Below are 20278 nucleotides of genomic sequence, written 5' to 3' on the forward strand. Positions count from 1 at the left end.
GTAAAATTTTAATTGTAAGAAGATTTCATTTTTATTCTCGAAGGGTTACACCATTCATTAAACAATTCCTTTCAACCCCTTGAAATCTTTTCTCGTGTCGACCTCTCAGATTCTTCTAACTTCTTTATCGTCGATTCACTTATGTTATTATCATCTCAAACCCTAATAAACCGTTCAAGATAAGAAACTTTGGATTACGCTTCGTGGTATCGTAGACTTTGGATTATTATTAATGTTTCGATAACTTTAATTATCTAATAATTTTAAATTATCGAATCATATTTTTGTTTTTAATTTAATTGGGCATAATTAATCAATATTATTAAGGAATCATTTTAAAATGAAAAACAAATATTAATTTGATGTTATTCGGAATAAATATCTTTTTTAAGTACAAAATCGGAGAAAGTTTCAAAAGAATATTTAAGTGTAAACAAATATTGATTTTCTTTTTTATTTATTTTAATATTTAAAATATTTAAATACGTGGCATTCTGCTCTTATTTTTAAACTAAAAAAAAATATTAAATTCCTTGATGTAATAAATTTTATATTTATTAAGTCTATAATTTACTTAAAACTTTTAAAACGTTTATTTTAAATTTTAGTTTATTTAAAATTACTTTTAATTATTATACGATCATTAATACCCATTTAAGATTATATTTTTCGTATATTAAATAATTATCAAGTATTTTTAAAAATTTAGTAATTAAAAAATATATAATTTAAAAGTGACTTTTTATTTGATTTTACAGACTATTAAGATATATATAATGGATTAAAGTGAATTTTTATTTTCTTTTATATATTTACGAAGAATATTGTGAAAATTTATTCTCGCTACTTTTATTAATTTTAGGAAGAATAATATTATTATTTAAATAATTTAAAGTCAATTTTCAAAATGAAATCGAGAAATAATAATTAAAAATCACTAAAAAAAAAATTTATATTTATATTTTTAATATATACAATTATTCATTTAAAGTTTCAATTCATCCGACATAAAGTAATAAAAAAAATAAAAAAAATTTTTAAAGTTTGACAAAAGTAAAGCAGAAGATCGAACCTTCGATTGAAAAAAAAAACGTTAAATATTATGTATTAATTTTTTTTAAAATTATAAAGTTATGCTCGGAATCGGATCGACACGAAATTGAGATTTTTAAAAAATAAAATAAAATTTTATAAAGTGGTGATTTTGGCAAAGGGCACTTCTCTGCTGCCTAAGATGCCTAAATCCATACTATTATTATGACGTAGGTGATGCTAGTCGTTGCTTGTAGATTCATCAAATGAGATTGCGCCACGTGGTTGTTTACAGAAGCGAGTTGTTGATGCGTTCTGTACTCGAGCGAGTGGGCGCCCAATGTGGGATATGATCTGATAAGGGATCCGACGGTGGATATTGCGTCAAAGGTTTTAACTTTATGGGTTAACTGTGTCGGGCCGTTAATTTGACGGTAGACAAGATAATGGAGCGAGGCGGCTTGACAGCTGGCAGATTTTATGTGGGCCCCGCGTTCCACTCGCGTGCCTTGTGATTTTCTAAGAATTTTGCTTTTTTTTTTTTTTAAAAAAAGGAAATTTAAAATTTGACCGTTGGATCACTTGAACGGCGTTGATCACTTTCGGTTATTATCTTCTTTAATTTTAGATTTTTTCATAAAATGGTAAATAAAATAATAAAATTAGTTTTAAAAATTAAATTATTTGTAAGACACAAATATAATTAACATATATTACATAAACCGTAAATGGATGGAGACCTAACCAATTTAAAATAAAAATATTAAATTCATTTTTAATACTCAAAATTTTAAAATTCATTTTTTTTTTTAGTAAAAAACTTTAAATTTAATTACTACACTCTCAATGAATCACAAAATTAGTCTTTGTTAATAAATTAAAATTAATTTTTTCAAAATTTTTTAAACGATAATAATAATAATCACATTCTAAATCAAACTAAAATTTTTAGAAAATAAATTATTTGTAAAAATTAATTTCAAGATTTATCAAAATTACAAATATTAAAAATTAACAGAGCTAAAATAGAATAAAATTTAAAATAAATAACCAAATAATATTTATACATGTAAGTGGACACTCTATATCTACTATTTTTCAATTTCTACATTATTTTTTTAATTGTTTATTAATTTAAATAATTAATTTGAAAGACTTGAGATATAAAATAAATTAGTAAAAAATTTAAAACATCAAATATGACATTGATAAATCACATGTAATTAGTTTTTTTTCTTTTTTTTCTTGGAAATAATACAAAATTTCAGTTAGAATATTATTATTATTTAATTATTATATTATTATTTATTTATTTTCTTCAATTGATGGATTCTAAAAAATTGAGATGTTGATGGAACCAATTAGTCCACTGAGAATGTGATGATGTGATGCTGAGACTATATATATATATATATATATATATATATATATATATATATATATATATATATATATATATTAGTTTTAATATTTTAAAAATTCTATTTTACATTTTGATCCTCCTACTCTCACAAAATTTTACAATGGGCCACTATAGTAATATCATGAGACGATATTGATATCGGTATCGAAATGATGAAGTTTTGTCACATTGTCACTTCATTATCAATATGTCGTATTCACCGATGCTAGTGAAGTTGGTCATATATGTACATTTCAACTAAGCTACGTTCATTTTCCGGTTAGGAAAATGAGATATAATAGTGATAGTTCAGTTATAACTTTCGGCACATTTAACTGAGACATGCGACAATTTGAAAGAAAAGAAAACGACTCTTCATCTTATGTTGTAATTTGATGGGATCTATATATTTTCGGACCTTCAATTTCGCTCCGCCCCTATGTAGCTTCTGTTTTAAACTAAGTTAATAATTAATAATATAGGCAGATATTGACTGAAATAACGAGATGTGACAACTGATAACGAAATAAAGTATAAGCTAAATTATATAAAATACTCCTGAACTTTGGTGTACGTTTCAATCATGTCCTTGATTCAAGCTAAAAGTAAATAACGAGAACAAAATAAAGTGGTATAGTCTATAAAGTACGGAGCCCTCGATTTATGTAGTGGGTTTGGCACAAACACATTCCATTTTTCAAGTTCTCTACTCACATTATCTATGCAAGAAAAAATTAACGAATGAGACCGTCTCAATGAAGCTACCTGTAATCTTCAAAACGCTCTCAGTTAACTCAAAGGATGAACTTTAAAACTCCAAAAAACACTACCACCCAATCTCTGCTCCAATCCCCACAAAAATAAATGAAAAACTTCAAGAGACAAGGAGTGAAATAGGAGGCGACAACACTACCCAAAGGTTATATACTGTGAGTCATTGTTGTTACTCTCTTGCTTGCTTATATATGGTCTCTTTAAAAAGTCTCTCTTTCAAAAATCTCTCTCTACCCTCGTTTTCTAAAAACCTTCTCTTAAACCGAGGCCAAAGGCTCGAGCATACATCGCTTGGCCATAGGCGACGCAAGAACAAATTGGCTTAGCTCACTTGTCGTTGGAAAGTGAGTGCCACACAATCGCAAGTCCACTGTCATCAAGAGTGCGATTGTGACAAGACAAGAACGTCTCTAGATAAAACTCTCGTAAATAGTACTTAAAGTGGTGACTATTTACGAGCTTCTATCAAAACATAAGGACAAATTCTAACTTTTAGAACCCCGAACGTTCTCAAATTATAACCACAAACGATCGAATTGCAGAAACGCTGCAAACGAGATCTCTAAAATGATACAAATGAGGAACAGAGCAATGGAAGGGAAATCAAATGGAGAGAGCATTTAAACAAACCATCACACTATCGTTATCAAAGCCCCACACAGGGCAAATCATTTACAAACTTACAACAAACATGGGAAATAATTGAGTTCCCTTCCCTAAAGTTACCTGTCCCACAAAGCCAACCTATGAACTCAAATCTTAATAACAAAGCTATGTCATACTCCTAACAACTTCAGAGAAATGCATTCAAACTTGGATTCTTTTCACAAACAATATAATGATAAACAGTGACCAAAGGATGAGAAATCTACTCAGCTCAGCTTTTCTGTTCATCAGTTGAAGCGGTGACCAATTCTATATCGGTAACGCTACTAATTCGGGTGTGTTATGATGTCATGCAGCTTGTACAGAGCTAAATGGATGGTAAAATACAAGACTTGCGAGGTTATAGCTCGGATTTAAGTCCGGTTTCCTATCAACTTGAGCTTTGCCATAGAGAACTAAGTCGGGATGCGAGTTTTGCACTCTTGTAATCCTCTCTGAGCTCGATAAACCTGATTCCAGACGAACAAGTTTGTATTATTACAAAGAACAAGGTGCCGAAAATGGCATCACAATATTCTATAACCAAATGAATTTCGGACAAATCGACACAACCAACCGTACTTTTGTGCATCTTTTCGGATACTTGGGGTGCCCTCAAACAGAGTTGAAAGGCTTTCAGGAGCAACAATAAAGACATTGGCCAAGCTGGAAAAAGAAAAGTAGGCCAAACGAGAGATTAGCCATAAAAAATGGATGGTGTAATGTAAGACATCTAGAACAAGCCTACTTACATGCCCAGTAACTCAAAGTTTTCATCAACAGAAGGAGCATTAAAACTGCGAACAAATTCTCCGTACTCCGTTATGTCACGCTTCAGACGAAGGCCTCCACTGTAGTCACGAAAAGCACGAGCACAGACGAATTCAGTGAAACAAATGCGATCTTAATCCGTATAAATACATTGGAACAAATAGACAGCAATGGTTTTTGATACAGAAAAGGTGCAAACTAAAATACAAGAGATTTCTAGTTCTAAATTGTCAAATGATTGCTCAACTTCGACACTTCCAACAGGAAGAAAAAGTAATTACAAACAGGTTTGTTCTTATTAGAAATTACTTGAATGATTTATTTTTTCTTATTAAAAATTACTTGAATGACTTGATTAGCTTTTAACCTAATTTAAAATTCATGCGCTATGTTAAAAGCTAGCATAGCTAAAGCAATAGAGCCTAGGTAACAGCCCAAGCCCACCGCTAGCAAATATTGTCTACTTTGACCCGTTATGTATCGCTTTAAAACATGTCTACTATGGAGAGGGTCTGGTCTAGCCCTACTCCGACCAGTGCCTCACACTGTCTGGTGACTGATGGCGATACCATCTGTAACAGCCCAGGTCCACCGTTAGTAAATATTGTCCGCTTTGGCCCGTTACGTATCGCCGTCAGTCACCGTACGGAGCGAGGCACTGGTCAGAGTAGGGCTAGACCCTCTCCATAGTAGATATGTTTTAGAAACACGATGCTGACGACAATACGTAACGGACCAAAGCAAGACAATATCTACTGGCGGTGGACTTAGGCTGTTACAAATGGTATCAGAGTTAGTCACCGGATGGTGCGAAGCACTAATCGGAGTAGGGCTAGACTCTCTCCATAGTAGACGCATTTTAAAACCATGAGGTTGACAGCGATACATAATGGGCCAAAGCAAGACAATATTTACTAGCAGTGGGCTTGGGCTGTTACACCCTATGTGCCAACATGTTATACATCTGCCCTTCACCGTAACATCAGCTAGCTACTGGAAACTTCCAGAAGTCTGGCGGCCAATAGTTGCCAAACCTACTGCAAATGATTGTAAATATTTTTTTCTCTACTGCTTGTATACATGTAGGAATGCGAATGGACGTGTACATTTTTCCTTTAGTGCCCAGATTCTTTCAACAGTAATGACTATGAGCTCATAAGGTGAGCTTCCTCGTCTACACTCTCTACACACAACCACCTAAAATTTCTAGTTTATAGTACACATGTATGTAAGAACACCACTTATCAAAATAAAGACCCAAAGGACCAAATTTACATGAGAGCTTGGTGTTAAGAATTTAGTAAACTAAGTTTAAGATAAAGATTAATATGATGCAGTGGTTCTCTTTTAGACTCTAAACAGATCGTAGAGGCTAAACACGTCGTTACTCGGGTTTAACAACAAGCATTGTTGAATCATTTTCTAATTTGGTTGCACAGCCACATGGACCTTGTATCTTTATATATACCAACTTTGGTTCGAGATGGAAAAGCATTAATAATATTTTCATAGATTTCTCAAAGGTTTGGTGCACCAAATTTTTTTATCTCAATCCTTAGTGAACAAGACATCTCGTTGACAGATAAACATAACCATACATCATTACTTCGGGTAGATTATGTTGACCATGAGCTGTAACAGCCCAAGCCCACTATTAGCAGATATTGTCCTCTTTGGGCTTTCCCTCAAGGTTTTAAAACGCATCATCTAGGGAAAGGTTTCCACACCCTTATAAGGAAGGCTCTATTCCCCTCTCCAACCGATGTGGGATCTCACCTGAGCCATTATGACTTTTTCCATCATTCAGTTAATGAATAAGCATATAACTACACGTCATAGCTTCAACCAACATTCTATTGACCAATGAGCATATCCAAACATCACCCAGCAAAGGAATTGGCTAATACGATATACGATGTAACCATCAAGCATAGGAACATAACTACAAACACTAGAAGATGGGCAGTTACCTAGGATTAAAAGTGAACTTCTGCCAATGGTTCAGGAGGCCTTTGTGCAACCGGTTTCCCTGCAATGAAAAACTTCTCGTTAATTTCTCTACATTGTTTCTCATTGATTCAACATATGCTACGAAATTACAAGATTCTATCTGATGCAATTATTCTCTAACTTTATCAACAGGTAGTGCTTGGATATTAGATTGCAACCGAAACTATAACATCCGGTAAACCCAAGAACTTTCAGACTCATACCAGCTCAGTTAAGAAAGCCTGCTTGTTAAGGCCTTCAAGGGCAGTAAATGCAGACTCGAGCACGCGAGAAAGGTAAGCCACAACTCTGTCAAACAAAAGAAGATACATTGATTAGTTTTCTTTTTAAAAAAATGTACATCGAAGACAATGTTCAGTTATCGGGTAATCGTGAACTTCCAGCCTAAAATAACAAACTTCAGTCAACTGGTTTCCATGGATCCTTGCGTTGATGAATAAAGTTCGAAAGAAAAGTAATCGTTTTACATTTTTTTGGCTACAATTTTCAAATGCTCCCTTCCATGTTGGCACTATAAATTCAACATAAATTTTCAATTACAATTGTTTCTTCTATTTCAAAGACCATTTTGCAAGTTGTTTAAGTTGGATGTACCTCGTGCAAGCAATTGTTGGCCGATGATCAGGAGCAATTCCATCATCAGGAGACCGATAATCCGTAGCCTTCTGCTCAGCAGAAAGCAACCGTTCAACCTGCATATTGTTAATATCACATGAAAGTATTACATTTGGATAAATTAGACGTATGTTGAGTCTATGGGTAGGGAATAAAATTCTATGCAAAGAATGACTGCAAAAGAAGTAATACATTGTAATGGCCCAAGCCCACCGCTAGCAAATATTGTCCTCTTTGAGCTTTCCCTTTCGGGCTTACCCTCAAGGTTTTTAAAACGCGTCTGCTAGGGAGAGGTTTCCACTCCCTTATAAAGGGTGTTTCGTTCTCCTCCCAACCGATGTGGGATCTCACAATCCACCCCCTTTCCCCAGCGTCCTCGCTGGCCCTCGTTCCTTTCTCCAATCGATGTGGGACCCCCACCAAGTCCACCCCCTTCAGGGCCCAGCGTTCTTGCTGGCACACCACCTCGTGTCTACCCCCTTCGGGAAACAGCCTCCTTGCTGGCACATCGTCCAGTGTCTGGCTTTGATACCAACCGTAACAGCCCAAATCCACCGCAAGCAGATATTGTCCTCTTTGGGCTTTCCTTTTCGGGCTTACGCACAAAGTTTTTAAAACACATCTGATAGGAAGAGGTTTTCACTCTCTTATAAATGGTGTTTCGTTCTCCTCCCAACCGATGTGGGATCTCACACACATGAAATGAGAGAATGAATCAGCTTACATGCCTACAGCTTACACGCCTACGGATTCATTATTTCAACTGGATTCAGACACAAGATAACAACTGACCTCAGCCATTACAGTTTCAATGCACTGTTGTAGTCCTTTATAAGCTGCAGCCTCTGCACTTGACATAGCTGTTGACATCTCTTCGCACGAAGCAGCATGGGCACCATCCACAGGAAGCAAGAGCCGGGAAATCGAGTTTGCGAAGTACTAACAAAAGAAAGTTCAAGTCATTTCTTTGCTTATTAAGGAGTTGGTCTCAATGTGGCTAAATAAAAGAAAGCATCGTCATACTTGCTGGACTATTGCCACACTACTACCACAACGTTGTACAGCAACCATGAAAGATTTGAAACTGCTTTCACCTGCTGCTGCAGCTGCTTCTGCCTGCACCATGATTTAAGACAGTTTCTCCTTTGTCACTTTAGTGTAAACTAAGGCAATACCTTCTACAATAATACAAATCTAAGACAGTTTCGAATGCAACAAAAAGAGTAATGATCAGATAATTACTGCAGAAGCAGCTGCAGCCGCCACTCTTCTACTAACACTAGTACCCAACACAAACCTCTCCCTCAAAGCAGCTGCTTCCGTCAAGCTATCCCTAGCCCGTTCGAGCCCATCTGTGATATACTGACTGACCTGCGATTACAAAGGAATGGGAAGAAAAAAAAAACTAAGTACATTCAGTGCCAAAAGGAAAAAATATGAAAGCTTGCGATTGACTCGATTCGACTTACTTCATCAAGCAGACAAGTAAACACAGCTTTTACGTTGGTCGCCAAAGTAGCAGGCTGCAAGAAAATATGACGTTAACAAATGAAAGAAAAAGGTTCAAAATATATGTAATGAACGTTATCGCTCGTAGCCACTCTTTCTCCCCAAGTTACTGCTAAGATGAATTTCTGAAGTTTAATGTTTTAAAAATAATAATAATTTAGAATTAACAAAAAACACAAAAAAAGGAATAAACATTACTTGAGATGAGAATAAAGTGCATCTAGAAATTGCTTCCTCATTCCAACGCACAAACTCTGTAACAACAGTAACAGATATTTGCTGAGGTGAAGTTGATACTGAAGCTCCTTTTGAACGTCCTATAGTACCAGATGACTCGGGAACCTGCTGATTCTCGGCGTGCAACTCCTCCATCTGCATAGCATGCACGTTTAGTTCCTGGTAAAAACATGTTGAAAACTCAATTCAAAACAAAGCATCTGTAGTAAACCTTAGCCTGATATAGCTGCCTGAGAGACGCCTGTTCATGCTCAGGATACTCTTCCTTGTGAACAGAAAACAAAGACTCCGTGAGGCCTGTATAAACCATTTAAACTTTATGTCAGCATGATAAAATAAAGTATTGGATATTGGATGAAGCTACTCCACAGGTAGGAGACTAAATAACTCGTTAAATAATACTAACATTAAAAAATAGCCTTAATCTTTCAAAAGTGTTTAAAAAATACAGTTGAACTTTCAAAAATGTTGTTAATGCCCTTAAACTATTTTAAAAAAATTCTTACCGTTAGTATGTGGATAGAAACTGTTTACCTGCACCTCATAGATCATCTCCTTTTCAATTTCCTCCTATGGCTAAAAAATTCTTCATCTCTTTTTTTTTCTCCCTACTTGAATACCCTCTTAATCCCTTCTTTCATTGAGTTTTAGAGATTAAGGAATGAAAGAAGAGAATTAAGAAGGTATTCGAGAAGCGAGAGAAAAAAGATGAGAAACGAGGAACTGTTGAGCCATAGGATGAACCAAGAAGAGGGGATATTAAAGGCAATAACTTTTTTTAAAAAAAATTAAGGGTATTAGTGCTAAAAGTTCGTGAGTATTTTTTAAACGTGAAACTAAAGGTTTAGTCGATATACTAACAATAAGAGTCTTTTTTAACTTTTTAAAAAATGTTCAAGGGTATGCTTTTAAACAAAATACTAACCATTTCCATTCAAAACTAAAGTCAAATATTTTTGAAAATTTAAGGGCATTATTGAAACTTTTGAATGTTTAGATGTATTTTTGAGACAAAGAACTATTTTTATTAATTTAATCTACAGATAATAAGCTTTCCAATATTTTTTGAAAATATCAGTTATTACCTTCAACGTCCAAATCACCACAGCCAACAGCTCGTAGGTCTCTTGCAAGCTCTTGTGTCTTCTCATATGCCACCGCCAGCATTCTAAGGTACTGAAAATACATACTCAAAACAATTACACGTGACCAATATAGAAGATCAAATGGTAGTATAAACTTCAACATTGTAATAGGAGCACCCACTAACAAAAGCCCGCCTTCTTCCATTGAAGGAATATTCACAAGGGAAGGCTTCATCAATAACTTGTCTAAAAGAGCTGTGACCCGTTGCTCCAATACACGCTGTAGTTACACATCATAAAATCAGATTCATTGCTAATACAATACCGAATTCCTGCGTAAAAGATAAAATATTGAACAAGGCAGCTGAGAGAGATAATGCTGTAACGTGCCTGGACTAAGATCGACATAACATCGTTGGGAGAAGGAAATACGGCCATTATTGTTGCAGCTTCTTTTCGTACAGTATCTGCAGAACAAACGATCAAGATATTACAAATTCATTTACCAAAAGCCCCAATAAGTGAGTCTTTCCACTTTCTAACCTGTAATTTCTTTGTACAAGGAAGATAACCCACGAGCAACGTTGCTCGGAGTGGCCTGCAAACCCTGCTCACCAAGGACCAATCTGGTGTCCGCGTTCATAATTTCAACATCAATAAACATGGGACGTGTTGCTACATAATGTTGCATGGCACTAGTGCCTCTGTTAAACTGCATGGAAGTTTTCAGTGATCAAATTTTTTCTGGAAAACAAAAAGGTGCTAATTCTTAGATAAACTTACATGTTTCCCCCACAATTTACTCAATAACTCAATCATTATCAATGTAATACTTTATTAATTTGTATGGTCTAATTTCTTTAACTTAAAACAGTTTGTTATCTTGAGAGTCCACACAACACTCTAAACAGAGACGTGTGTAATGAACAGCTCAGATGGAACATAACTCTGGTGCAAGAGAACGACAATGGATAATAAGGACAAGACGTGTCAAAATTCTAGAGCCTGCCCTTGGGCCCTCCCAAAAATAGGAATAATAGGGAAAGTAGAAAACTTGTAAACTAAAATCTGGGAAAACACTCTGCTGCTTTGAACTTGGACATTAGTATGCAACCTAATGAGTGATCAACAAGCAATGTTCATAATAGCATGAGTGATCAACAAGCAATGTTCGCTATTATAAACATACTTGAAAAAAGAAGAAGAATGAAAGATATTGTGAGATCCCACATCAGTTGGGGAAGAGAACGAAACACCCTTTATAAGCGTGTGGAAACCTCTCCCTAGCGGACGCGTTTTAAAAACCTTGAAGAGAAGCGCGAAAGGGAAAGCCCAAAGAGGACAATATCTGCTAGTGGTGGGCTTGGACCTTTATAAATGGTATCAGAGCTAGACATCGGGCGATGTGCCAATTTGGTGGGGGTCCCACATCGATTTGGAGAAAATGAACAAGTGCTAGCGAGGACGCTCAGCCCTGAAGGGGGGTGGACTGTAAGATCCCACGTCGGTTGGAGAGGAGAATAAAACACCCTTTATAAGGGTGTGGAAACCTCTCCCTATCAAATGCGTTTTAAAAACTTTGAGAAGAAAGCCCAGAAAGGACAATATCTGCTAGGGGTGAGCTTGGGCCTTTAGAGATATAGTGCAAATTCAGTGAAGAGATCAAGATGATGGGTGATAGGATCCATAAGATACCTGTGACAGAATTTTCGCACATTCAGCCATAGTAGATAGTTCTCTTCTTTGTGATGCTGCATCAAAACGAGACAGCAATCTATTCTCCAATTCTACAAAAGAAAAAAAATACATTGGTCGTAATATAACCGGCATTAGTAAATAATGGAACCATACAAATGTTTTGGAAAAAATCATCATATTCAGGAAAATGTGCCACGGATACTCAATATGAAGAAACAAAAGATCAATAGTTTCAACGTCGCTTTTCATACTTTTTCTCTTTTTTCGTTCGGTGGGTGGGTGAGGGAGCATGACAGACTAGGTCTTAGGGTTAGCAATATCAAACGTAATAAAGATATCGATACATTAAAATGAAGATGCCATACCATTACAGTAGTCCTGAAGGTTAGCAACTGCAACTTCTAAACCCCTGCTGGCAGTTGCATTTCCCACAATTCCTTGTCGTCCAATATCTTCCTCAGCAAATGATCCTAGAACAAATAACATGTAACAGTCACACAAAGTTGGCATAATGATTACAGAACCTTGAAATTAATTTCATAAGAAGAGGATGTAAAAGGAATTGAACGTCCAAAATAATAAAACACAAAAGGATTCATAAATTATGGATTTGTGCAGTAGGTCCAAATGAATAGTGAATAGTTTGTTTTCTTCTGGTTTGTGAGTATATAGAGCTTGGCAATTCGAAGTACATGAAATAGGCACTTGATTTTTGGGGGAGGTCCGTTCTTCCACATGAAATATAAAACTCAGAAAAGGAAAACCGTGACTTTTGTGTGGCCCAAAATCAAGCTCTTTAAGAACATTTGATTTTGCAATATGAATCAATATGAATCAACAAACCTCTTTAAGAACATTTGATTCTGCTAGGGCACCTTTACCATATTGATTCATCCCCTACCACTTCTTCACTTCTTCACCACTTCTTCACTTCTTCACCGCACATTCCTCGATCCAGCTCATCTTCGTGTGATATTTGTTCTGACCTTATGGATGAGTCTGTGCAGGTTGATACTTCTCTTGCAGGTTCCTCTTTGCCACCCTCGACTTCTGATCCGACCTCTATTGAACTTGCTGTTGATTCCTCTCCTTCTTTGGGCTCTCATCCTATGATCACACGAGCCAAAGCTGGTATCTTCAAGACTCGTCATCCAGCAAATCTTGGTATTTCGGGCTCATCTGGACTTCTTTCTACTCTTCTTGCATCCATTGAGCCAAAAGGATTCAAATCTGCAGCTAAGAATCCTGCTTGAGTTGTCGCCATGGATGAAGAAATTCGAGCTTTACAACAAAATGACACTTAGATTTGAGTTTTTCGCCCTGCCAACACCAACATCGTGGGATCTAAATGGGTGTTTCGCATTAAATATTTGTCTGATGGATCTGTCGAGCGTTTCAAGGCTCATCTTGTTGCCAAAAGTCATACTCAAGTTCCTGGTCTTGACTACACTGACACTCTCAGTTCGGTTGTCAAAGTTACCACTGCCCATGTTGTGCTTTCTATTGATGTCAAGAATGTTTTCCTCAATGGCACTCTTATTGAACATGTTCATATGGAACAGCCTCCTGGGCATATTGATCCTCGATTTCCCACTCATGTTTGTCTATTAAAGAAAGTCCTCTATGGCTTAAAGCAAGCTCCTTTGGTTTCAGCGTTCTAGCTCATTTCTTCCCCCACTTGGTTTTTCTTGTAGTCATGTTGACACGTCCCTGTTTGTCTTTCACCAGCAATCTAACCTTATCTATCTGCTTCTTTATGCGGATGACATTATTGTTACCGACAACTCATCTTTTATTGAAAGCTTTACTCGCAAGCTTCATTGTGAGTTTGCTACCTAGGCTTTAGGGTCTCTCAGTTACTTTCTTGGTTTTGAAGCTTCCTATATCACAACATCTTTTGGGTCTTGAAGCTTCATTGTGAGTTTTCTTGGTCTTGAACTTCTTTGGGTTACGCATCTTTTGCATGACCTCAAGGTCCCTATATCACAGCCGCACTTACTCTTATATGACAACAAAAGTGCTATTTTTTTTTAGCTCTAATCTCGTTTCTCACAAGCGAGTCAAACATGTTGAACTAGATTATCATTTCCTTTGGGAACTTGTTATCCCTAGCAAACTTCGCCACAAAATGTACCTTCCCATCTCCAAGTTGCTAACATCTTCACAAAAAGTGTTTCTCGACCTCTCTTTGAATTTTCAGATCCAAGTTTCATGCTCGTTCAAATCCGACGCCCAGCTTGAGGGGGGTGGTAAGGATATTTAACCTTGAATGTTTACCATATGTATCGTATTTGACTGTTTATTATAGGCAAATATCTTGTATGATATTTAGCCTTCCATTACGGTTTACGATAGATCCCATATTTGACTCTTTATTATAGACATTTATTAGAAACAAATAACTAAATATTTATCTTCCAATACGCTTATCATAGGTATCATATTTACCCTTTTGTTATATGCAAATATCTTGTATCCATTCATTACTGTTTTCATATTTGCTCTTTACAAATCATTTGTAATTTATTTGATTTGTAAATGATTATAAATAGAGAACTTTCATTTAAGTGGGTGATTTTAACAAATATTCTCACCCTTCTTCCAAATATTTCTCCGCTAACCAACCTGTCACGCAAAACTCCAATCCCTCACCAAAAACTCTCTCCAGATTTCCATTTATAGTAAGAAGTTTGCCTCACACAGTAGCTATTATAACAGCATGTAGAAATTCTCCATGAGTTCCAAGAATGGGTGAACGAAGGATGGTCTTTAAGAAGAGGTCACAGTAAGTTGATTCTCTAAAACTTTTTTTTTTTTTTTTATCAAGTTGCACCAACATAAACAACATTTAGATTATGTGATCCATGCAACGAAATAATATTGGCATATTTATTTAAGTTAAATTAAGTTAGAAATTAGAATTACGGAAGGAATTAGGAGAATGTCTTTGATAGGGCGAAGCACCTCGGTATAAGTGGAAAAGAATTCGAGGAACGAAGGCAAGCCGGTTCAGAACTAAATAGAAACTTCGGCTAAGGCCAACCAAGTAAGTGGTCTTACTATCGGCATGGTTAGAAATTGATGTTATATGATGACACGTGCCGCGTGGTTCCGCACATGTCATATGCTTGATATGTGCGAAATGTTTATCAAATGATGTGACTATGATATGTTCAGAAAATGATGTGTCTATGATATGTTATGAAATGATATGACTATGATATGTTATGAAATGATAGGACTATGATATGGTTATGAAATGATACGACTATGATATGGTTATGAAATGATACGACTATGATATGTTTATGAAATGATACGACTATGATATGTTTATGAAATGATACGACTATGATATGTTTATGAAATGATACGACTATGATATGTTTATGAAATGATACGACTATGATATGTTTATGAAATGATACGACTATGATATGAATATGATATGATATGACTATGATATGTTATGTAAATGTTATAGCACGTGTTATGATGTGATGTGTTGATGTGATGTGTTGATGTGATGTGTTGATGATACGATATATGTTATGGTGTAACAAGTTTGGCGATATAATACATGTTATGACATGTTTTGTGATATGATAGGATATGATACATGCATGATATAATATGATATGTCGAAGGACGTGCTATGTGCATGATATGACATAAGACAATGTATGGTATGAATGATACGATATTCAACCCCGATATTGCCTTAAAGGCTATGTGGTAAAATGATATGATATGAAGGAAAATGGAAGGAGTTATTTTACATGATTTAATAAATGAAAATGTTGGGACCTCATGCATCATTGTGTGTTACATGCATCGGGGAATCTCCCCTTTTATGATGGTACGGACACATACGTTATGAGACAGAAAAACGATCATTATGTTTATCATAATGCTGCTACGGTCACTATTCCTACCGGATGTCCGACAATAGCACTAGGAAATGCTAGCCCGACCAGGAAAGGGGCCCAAGAGGTGTGCGAACCGACTGGTGGGTCCATACTTGCACGTGTTGGCCGTGTATAGAATAGTAAATACACATCCAATTACCCGTTTAGGATAGTCGCCTAAGGGAATACGGATTGAAAGGATAGGTCTCATTCATGATTATATGTGTTTGCATCTTAAAATACTCAAGCCACGTGCTACTCTATTTCAGGTAAAGGCAAGGCACCCGTGTACGACAGACGACGACATCGCAAGTCGAGACCATGGCACATGCATAGGATAGTCATATTTAATTTTTTATACTTTAGGTTAAATAGAAATCTATCACACTATTGGATTAAACTGAAACATGGTTGAACTTAACCCCAACATTAATGATGATGACTTACGCAATTTTTGTGCAATTGAGGCTGCCTCTGCAACACGGCTATCATCAGAAAATAATGGTGAAAGCTCCATTAAGTCACCAGGGCTACCATTGAATTCCATCAAGTACTGCAGTGATTGATTATAAGTATATTTTTCATTTCATTACAATTAACTTAAAAATGTATAAAGAAAAAACACTAATTTCGAAAAACACAAACCAAAAGAATCAATGAACTTATCAGTACCTTTATCAACTCAATTGTTTGACTAGCAGTTTCCCTTTGGGCATCTGCACTCTGACGAGAGAAATTCAAGCAAATTAAAAAACTTAGTCCCAGTTCCCATAATAGTGGCATGATTAAGATTTCATGAATCAGTGATTCAAAAAAATTTAAATTTCATTGAGGACAAAAAGAATTACCTGCAGATGGTCTCCTATTTTCGCAGCAGTCTGTCCAACACTCGAAATACGTGAATCTAACCGTGCAAAACTGTCAAACAGGCCATCTACACCTTTTTCCAACTGTTGATTTTATGTTTGATAAATCAAACATTGAAACATTATCAGTTCCAAAATGCAAAAAAAATAGAGATTTTCAAGTTCTCTCTCCTAATGAAGGTAGAAAATCATATTAGAGGAAAAGAGTGTAACAAATTAATCAGATCGGTGTTACCAACAATACATGATGGTGGATCTCCTTAATTACTATTGAACCTTAACTGATAAATTGATTAATTAATTTACAGTAATAACTGCACCAAATGACTCCCAAATGAATGAAATAAAAATAAAAGTAGAAATTGATGTTGAATATTATAAATGCATCAGCATGACAGACACTCAAACTTTAAATGGTTGTGCATTTTAAGTTTTTATCATGACCAAAAAGCAATATGCTACAGTCAACAAACCTCAGCAAGTGTCTTGCGATGCTTGGAATCTTGGGCAGCAACATCTTTCTTGAGATTGTAAAGTTTACCGTCGATCTTTAACCAGAATGAAGGGGCAATGTCAAAGCCTTTCATATAGATTTATGATGTTTGGACGGAACTCTCAAGATTTTCAATAAAATTCCATACCTGTTTTCGAAGATCAACCAACTCTTGGCTGGAATCCTTGAACAAGGTTAAGAGCTTGTCGACTTCTGGAAACAAAGGAGTAGACAGCCCTTGGGAAAATTTAATTGTATCTGATTGTCCCCGTAAATGCCCATTAGAGAAGACATCATTACTGATGTTGTTATGTCCTTCTATTGAATCACTTTCTTCCTCTTGAAATGATGGAAGGAGATCATTCACCAAATTTCCAAACAATGCATCAAAGGAAAAATCACCCTACAAGTCCAATATATAAGTAAAGCTCCTTCCAAATTCATAAGAAGATAAATAAGATGGCTATCTCGAGTGGTGTATTAATTGCTTGGGTAACTTAAAGTCGTCGACATGGTCTTTACCTTAAAATCGTCGACATCCAAAATGAGGGGAAGTGAACTGACAGATGGATTTTTTGAGTGCATGTCTTTCTTGGACCCATCTCTAGCCTCTCTCATCTAGTTTGCAGAGAATATATCAGAGAAATAATGTGATGATGTGATTCTATTAATATGCCATTCAAGCTTAACTGATAGAAGTTGCATCCAATTCGAGTTTCCATCAAATGAACAAAACTATTGTCAAATCTAGTAAGAAGCTGACCTTTTAACAAAAAGGACGAAATTATACAGATCCAGATCCCTTTAAGTGTTCTTCAAGTTTGTAAGCTACAGGTCTGGAATAAAAGAATACAAGTTATCAACAAGGAAACTAGTCGATCCATTTAAACCTAGTGTTGAAAAAAAAAATCAGAGAAGCAACAGCAGTATCAAAACCAAGCCGTAGAACAGCCCAAAAAAAGATGAAATCAAGCCATGGAATGGCCCAAATGCACCCATACCCGAAAAAAAAATATTTAAGCACGTTTTCATCAGAAAGTGTAATTCATTAAAACCTTACTAATCCCATTTGGTTCAAAACCCTCCAAATTGATACAGGTTGGGTCAAAAAAAGTGAACAAAAGTATGAACAAACAAAAATGGAATGAAAATGAATCAGTCCTTTCATGTCATGAAGGAAAACTTACTAGTTACTCATCCCAACAAAATCTAAAACCCTTGCAACAAACAGTGACATTACATCGAAATCGGTATCACACCCATTAAAAGAATCCGTTCGTTCATGTAGTTACTTCAAACTTAAATCCAGGAAAGAAAAAAAATCTCCAGTTTAAACAAAGCAACATACTAAAAAGCCATGAAGTTTTAGACACTAATGACAAGCAAAAACTCTACCCAGATAAATATGTACAGTGTTGTGGTAAATAAAGCATCTATTGCTTCAACTTAAACCAGTTCACAATTTTATTAAAAATCCACGAAGATCTCTGCTTTTTTTCTGAAATGGATTCTTCTCTTTGAGGTCAATATGTCCGCTTTGCACTCTTATATTCAAAAGCCCAAATGTGTTCCAAATTCACCACTAAATCAACAAGTCAAAACTTCACACAAGTTCATCCAAATTCACGATATTAAATCATGAGTATCAAATTCGGACGGCGCTAATAACTAAGCCAACATTTCCATTTATCGATTCACATTGACTATGATTCAACAGCAGAGCTGTATCTCTGATGATGAAAAAGTAACTTTACCATCCAAAAAAACAAACATGGCTAAATTTAGCAGTCAGACCAACCTGTTATCGTGCTGGCAATTCATAATCCAAACATCCAGAAAAAGTAGAATTAAGAAGGAAAATTAAACTAATTACGAACTAGAGCAGACCTCACTTGCCGAAACAAAACCTGGTGACAAGAAGGGGAAGACGCCAGAAGAGTTAAAATTGATCTAATCTAGGCAAGAAAAGGGAGGAGCTGCGCAATCAAACAGGGAGTAATTGCAGAGTATTCCGACGGAAAATTGGAAGAAATACCTCTCGACGGAGACGCTGAGCGGCGGGAAGAAGGAAGGAGAGAGGTATTGGTTCGTGGTTTGATGGTGGTTTCTGATTTGGTTCTGGTTTGGGCAGCCTTCAGAGAAGAAACGGACGAAAACTACAATGTAAGAACCAGACCATGCCAAATGACCGTTTCACCCTTTTAAAAGTCTTTCAATTCAGCAACGTTCAATTTTATTCTTCTACTAATTTTATTAATTTTATAAAATTAATAAAATTAGTCATTTTTATTGACTGATCACAACATCTCCAATGGTAAAATTGGATTAAGAAAATATCCAAAATATAATAAAAATAAAATAAATTAATAAGAGACGAGGTTGAGTCCCTGTTTAGCTCGGTTTTTCTCATTTTCAACCTAATTGATAGAAGAAACAAACAAACTCGTCTGATTCTTAAATAAATACCTTTTTAACGTAAAAAGGGTAAGTTTTTCTTCGTACGTAAAATCTTGTTATACTCAGATTCTCCTACCTAAATTGTGGGACGAGCACCACACCAATGTGTTTTTTCTTCTAAGTTGCAGGTCACGTCTTCCCCCGTTCCAACAAATTTTATTATTGTTGTCAAGTAAAAGTCAAGTGCATTTACTCTGTCTAGATTTTGAGAACAATAGTTAGCCGCGTTTGTGAAGAACGCGTGAGGGAACACCTACTCGTCCTAAGAAAGACAATGAGAGGAGGAGATTGTTAAGGTAAAAAACTAACGAGCGAAATGGATTGACGTTTAACCTATATTTTTAAGAGGTTAAATATTTAAGGACCTTTCGTAAAAGTCTAAAAGGAGAAATTGATTGAAGATTGAAGGACGGGAAATATATATATATATATACTTATCATTAGTATCATTTTAAAAAATACTCAGATAATTTTTAGATGTAACATGAGAAAACTCGAAGATAATCTACGAGTTGTCGATGGATGGATTTCGTCCACACATTGACGGTATAAATTTTTTAACTTTACTTTATGACCGTAAATAAGGTTAATGTTACTTTTAAAATTTTATGAGTATTTTTTAATTTTTTTTTTTAAACCGAAATATATTAATGAAAATTTTAAAGTTCAAACGGGTGTTTTTTAAATAAAGCACCGACCGTCCAAAATTAATATTTTTAATTTTATTTTTTAATTTCAAGATATATTAGTAAAATATAAAATTTATGAATATTTTT

At 35.4% G+C, this 20278-nt stretch overlaps 2 protein-coding genes across 3 annotated transcripts in view; one reads left to right on the forward strand and one right to left on the reverse strand.

The window, feature by feature from the left end:
* LOC111799953 (transcription factor MYB41-like) overlaps positions 1-4898 on the forward strand; it is an 18560-nt gene extending 13662 nt beyond the window's left edge. The window contains exon 5 of the mRNA XM_023683490.1: positions 4887-4898. Coding sequence (XP_023539258.1) covers positions 4887-4888 — 2 coding nt within the window. The 3' untranslated portion in view covers positions 4889-4898. The remainder of the gene's footprint in view (positions 1-4886) is intronic.
* LOC111799951 (exocyst complex component SEC10b-like) lies at positions 3817-19206 on the reverse strand. 2 transcript variants are annotated; one of them, XM_023683486.1, is made up of 26 exons: positions 19081-19206; positions 17809-17881; positions 17568-17663; positions 17194-17448; positions 17026-17100; positions 16535-16636; positions 16359-16409; positions 16134-16239; positions 12144-12248; positions 11776-11867; positions 10624-10792; positions 10471-10547; positions 10262-10360; positions 10081-10171; positions 9207-9292; positions 8957-9130; positions 8719-8772; positions 8492-8620; positions 8273-8365; positions 8042-8188; positions 7229-7326; positions 6838-6922; positions 6595-6653; positions 4606-4704; positions 4436-4519; positions 3817-4323 (listed from the first exon to the last, which is right to left on the reverse strand). In XM_023683486.1, exons 3-26 carry the CDS (start codon positions 17661-17663, stop codon positions 4245-4247), a joined length of 2505 nt encoding a protein of 834 aa, XP_023539254.1. In that variant the 5' UTR covers positions 17809-17881; positions 19081-19206; the 3' UTR covers positions 3817-4244. The 2 variants fall into 2 exon arrangements, with proteins under 2 accessions (XP_023539254.1, XP_023539256.1); XM_023683488.1 differs by lacking the exon at positions 19081-19206 and adding an exon at positions 18933-18958.
* Between the last annotated feature and the right edge of the window lie 1072 nt (positions 19207-20278).

Source organism: Cucurbita pepo, chromosome LG08 (assembly GCF_002806865.2).
Source record: "Cucurbita pepo subsp. pepo cultivar mu-cu-16 chromosome LG08, ASM280686v2, whole genome shotgun sequence".
NCBI classification, from domain to species: domain Eukaryota; kingdom Viridiplantae; phylum Streptophyta; class Magnoliopsida; order Cucurbitales; family Cucurbitaceae; genus Cucurbita; species Cucurbita pepo.

Excerpts from the sequence above, each read along its gene's own strand:
- LOC111799951 (XM_023683486.1), bottom strand. The coding sequence starts at position 17,663 with ATGAGAGAGGCTAGAGATGGGTCCAAGAAAGACATGCACTCAAAAAAT. Across the intron at positions 10,548-10,623 it reads CTTGTACAAAGAAATTACAG|ATACTGTACGAAAAGAAGCT; the intron begins GTTAGAAAGTGG and ends TTTGTTCTGCAG. Across the intron at positions 8,366-8,491 it reads CGGCTGCAGCTGCTTCTGCA|GCAGAAGCAGCTGCAGCAGC; the intron begins GTAATTATCTGA and ends ATCATGGTGCAG.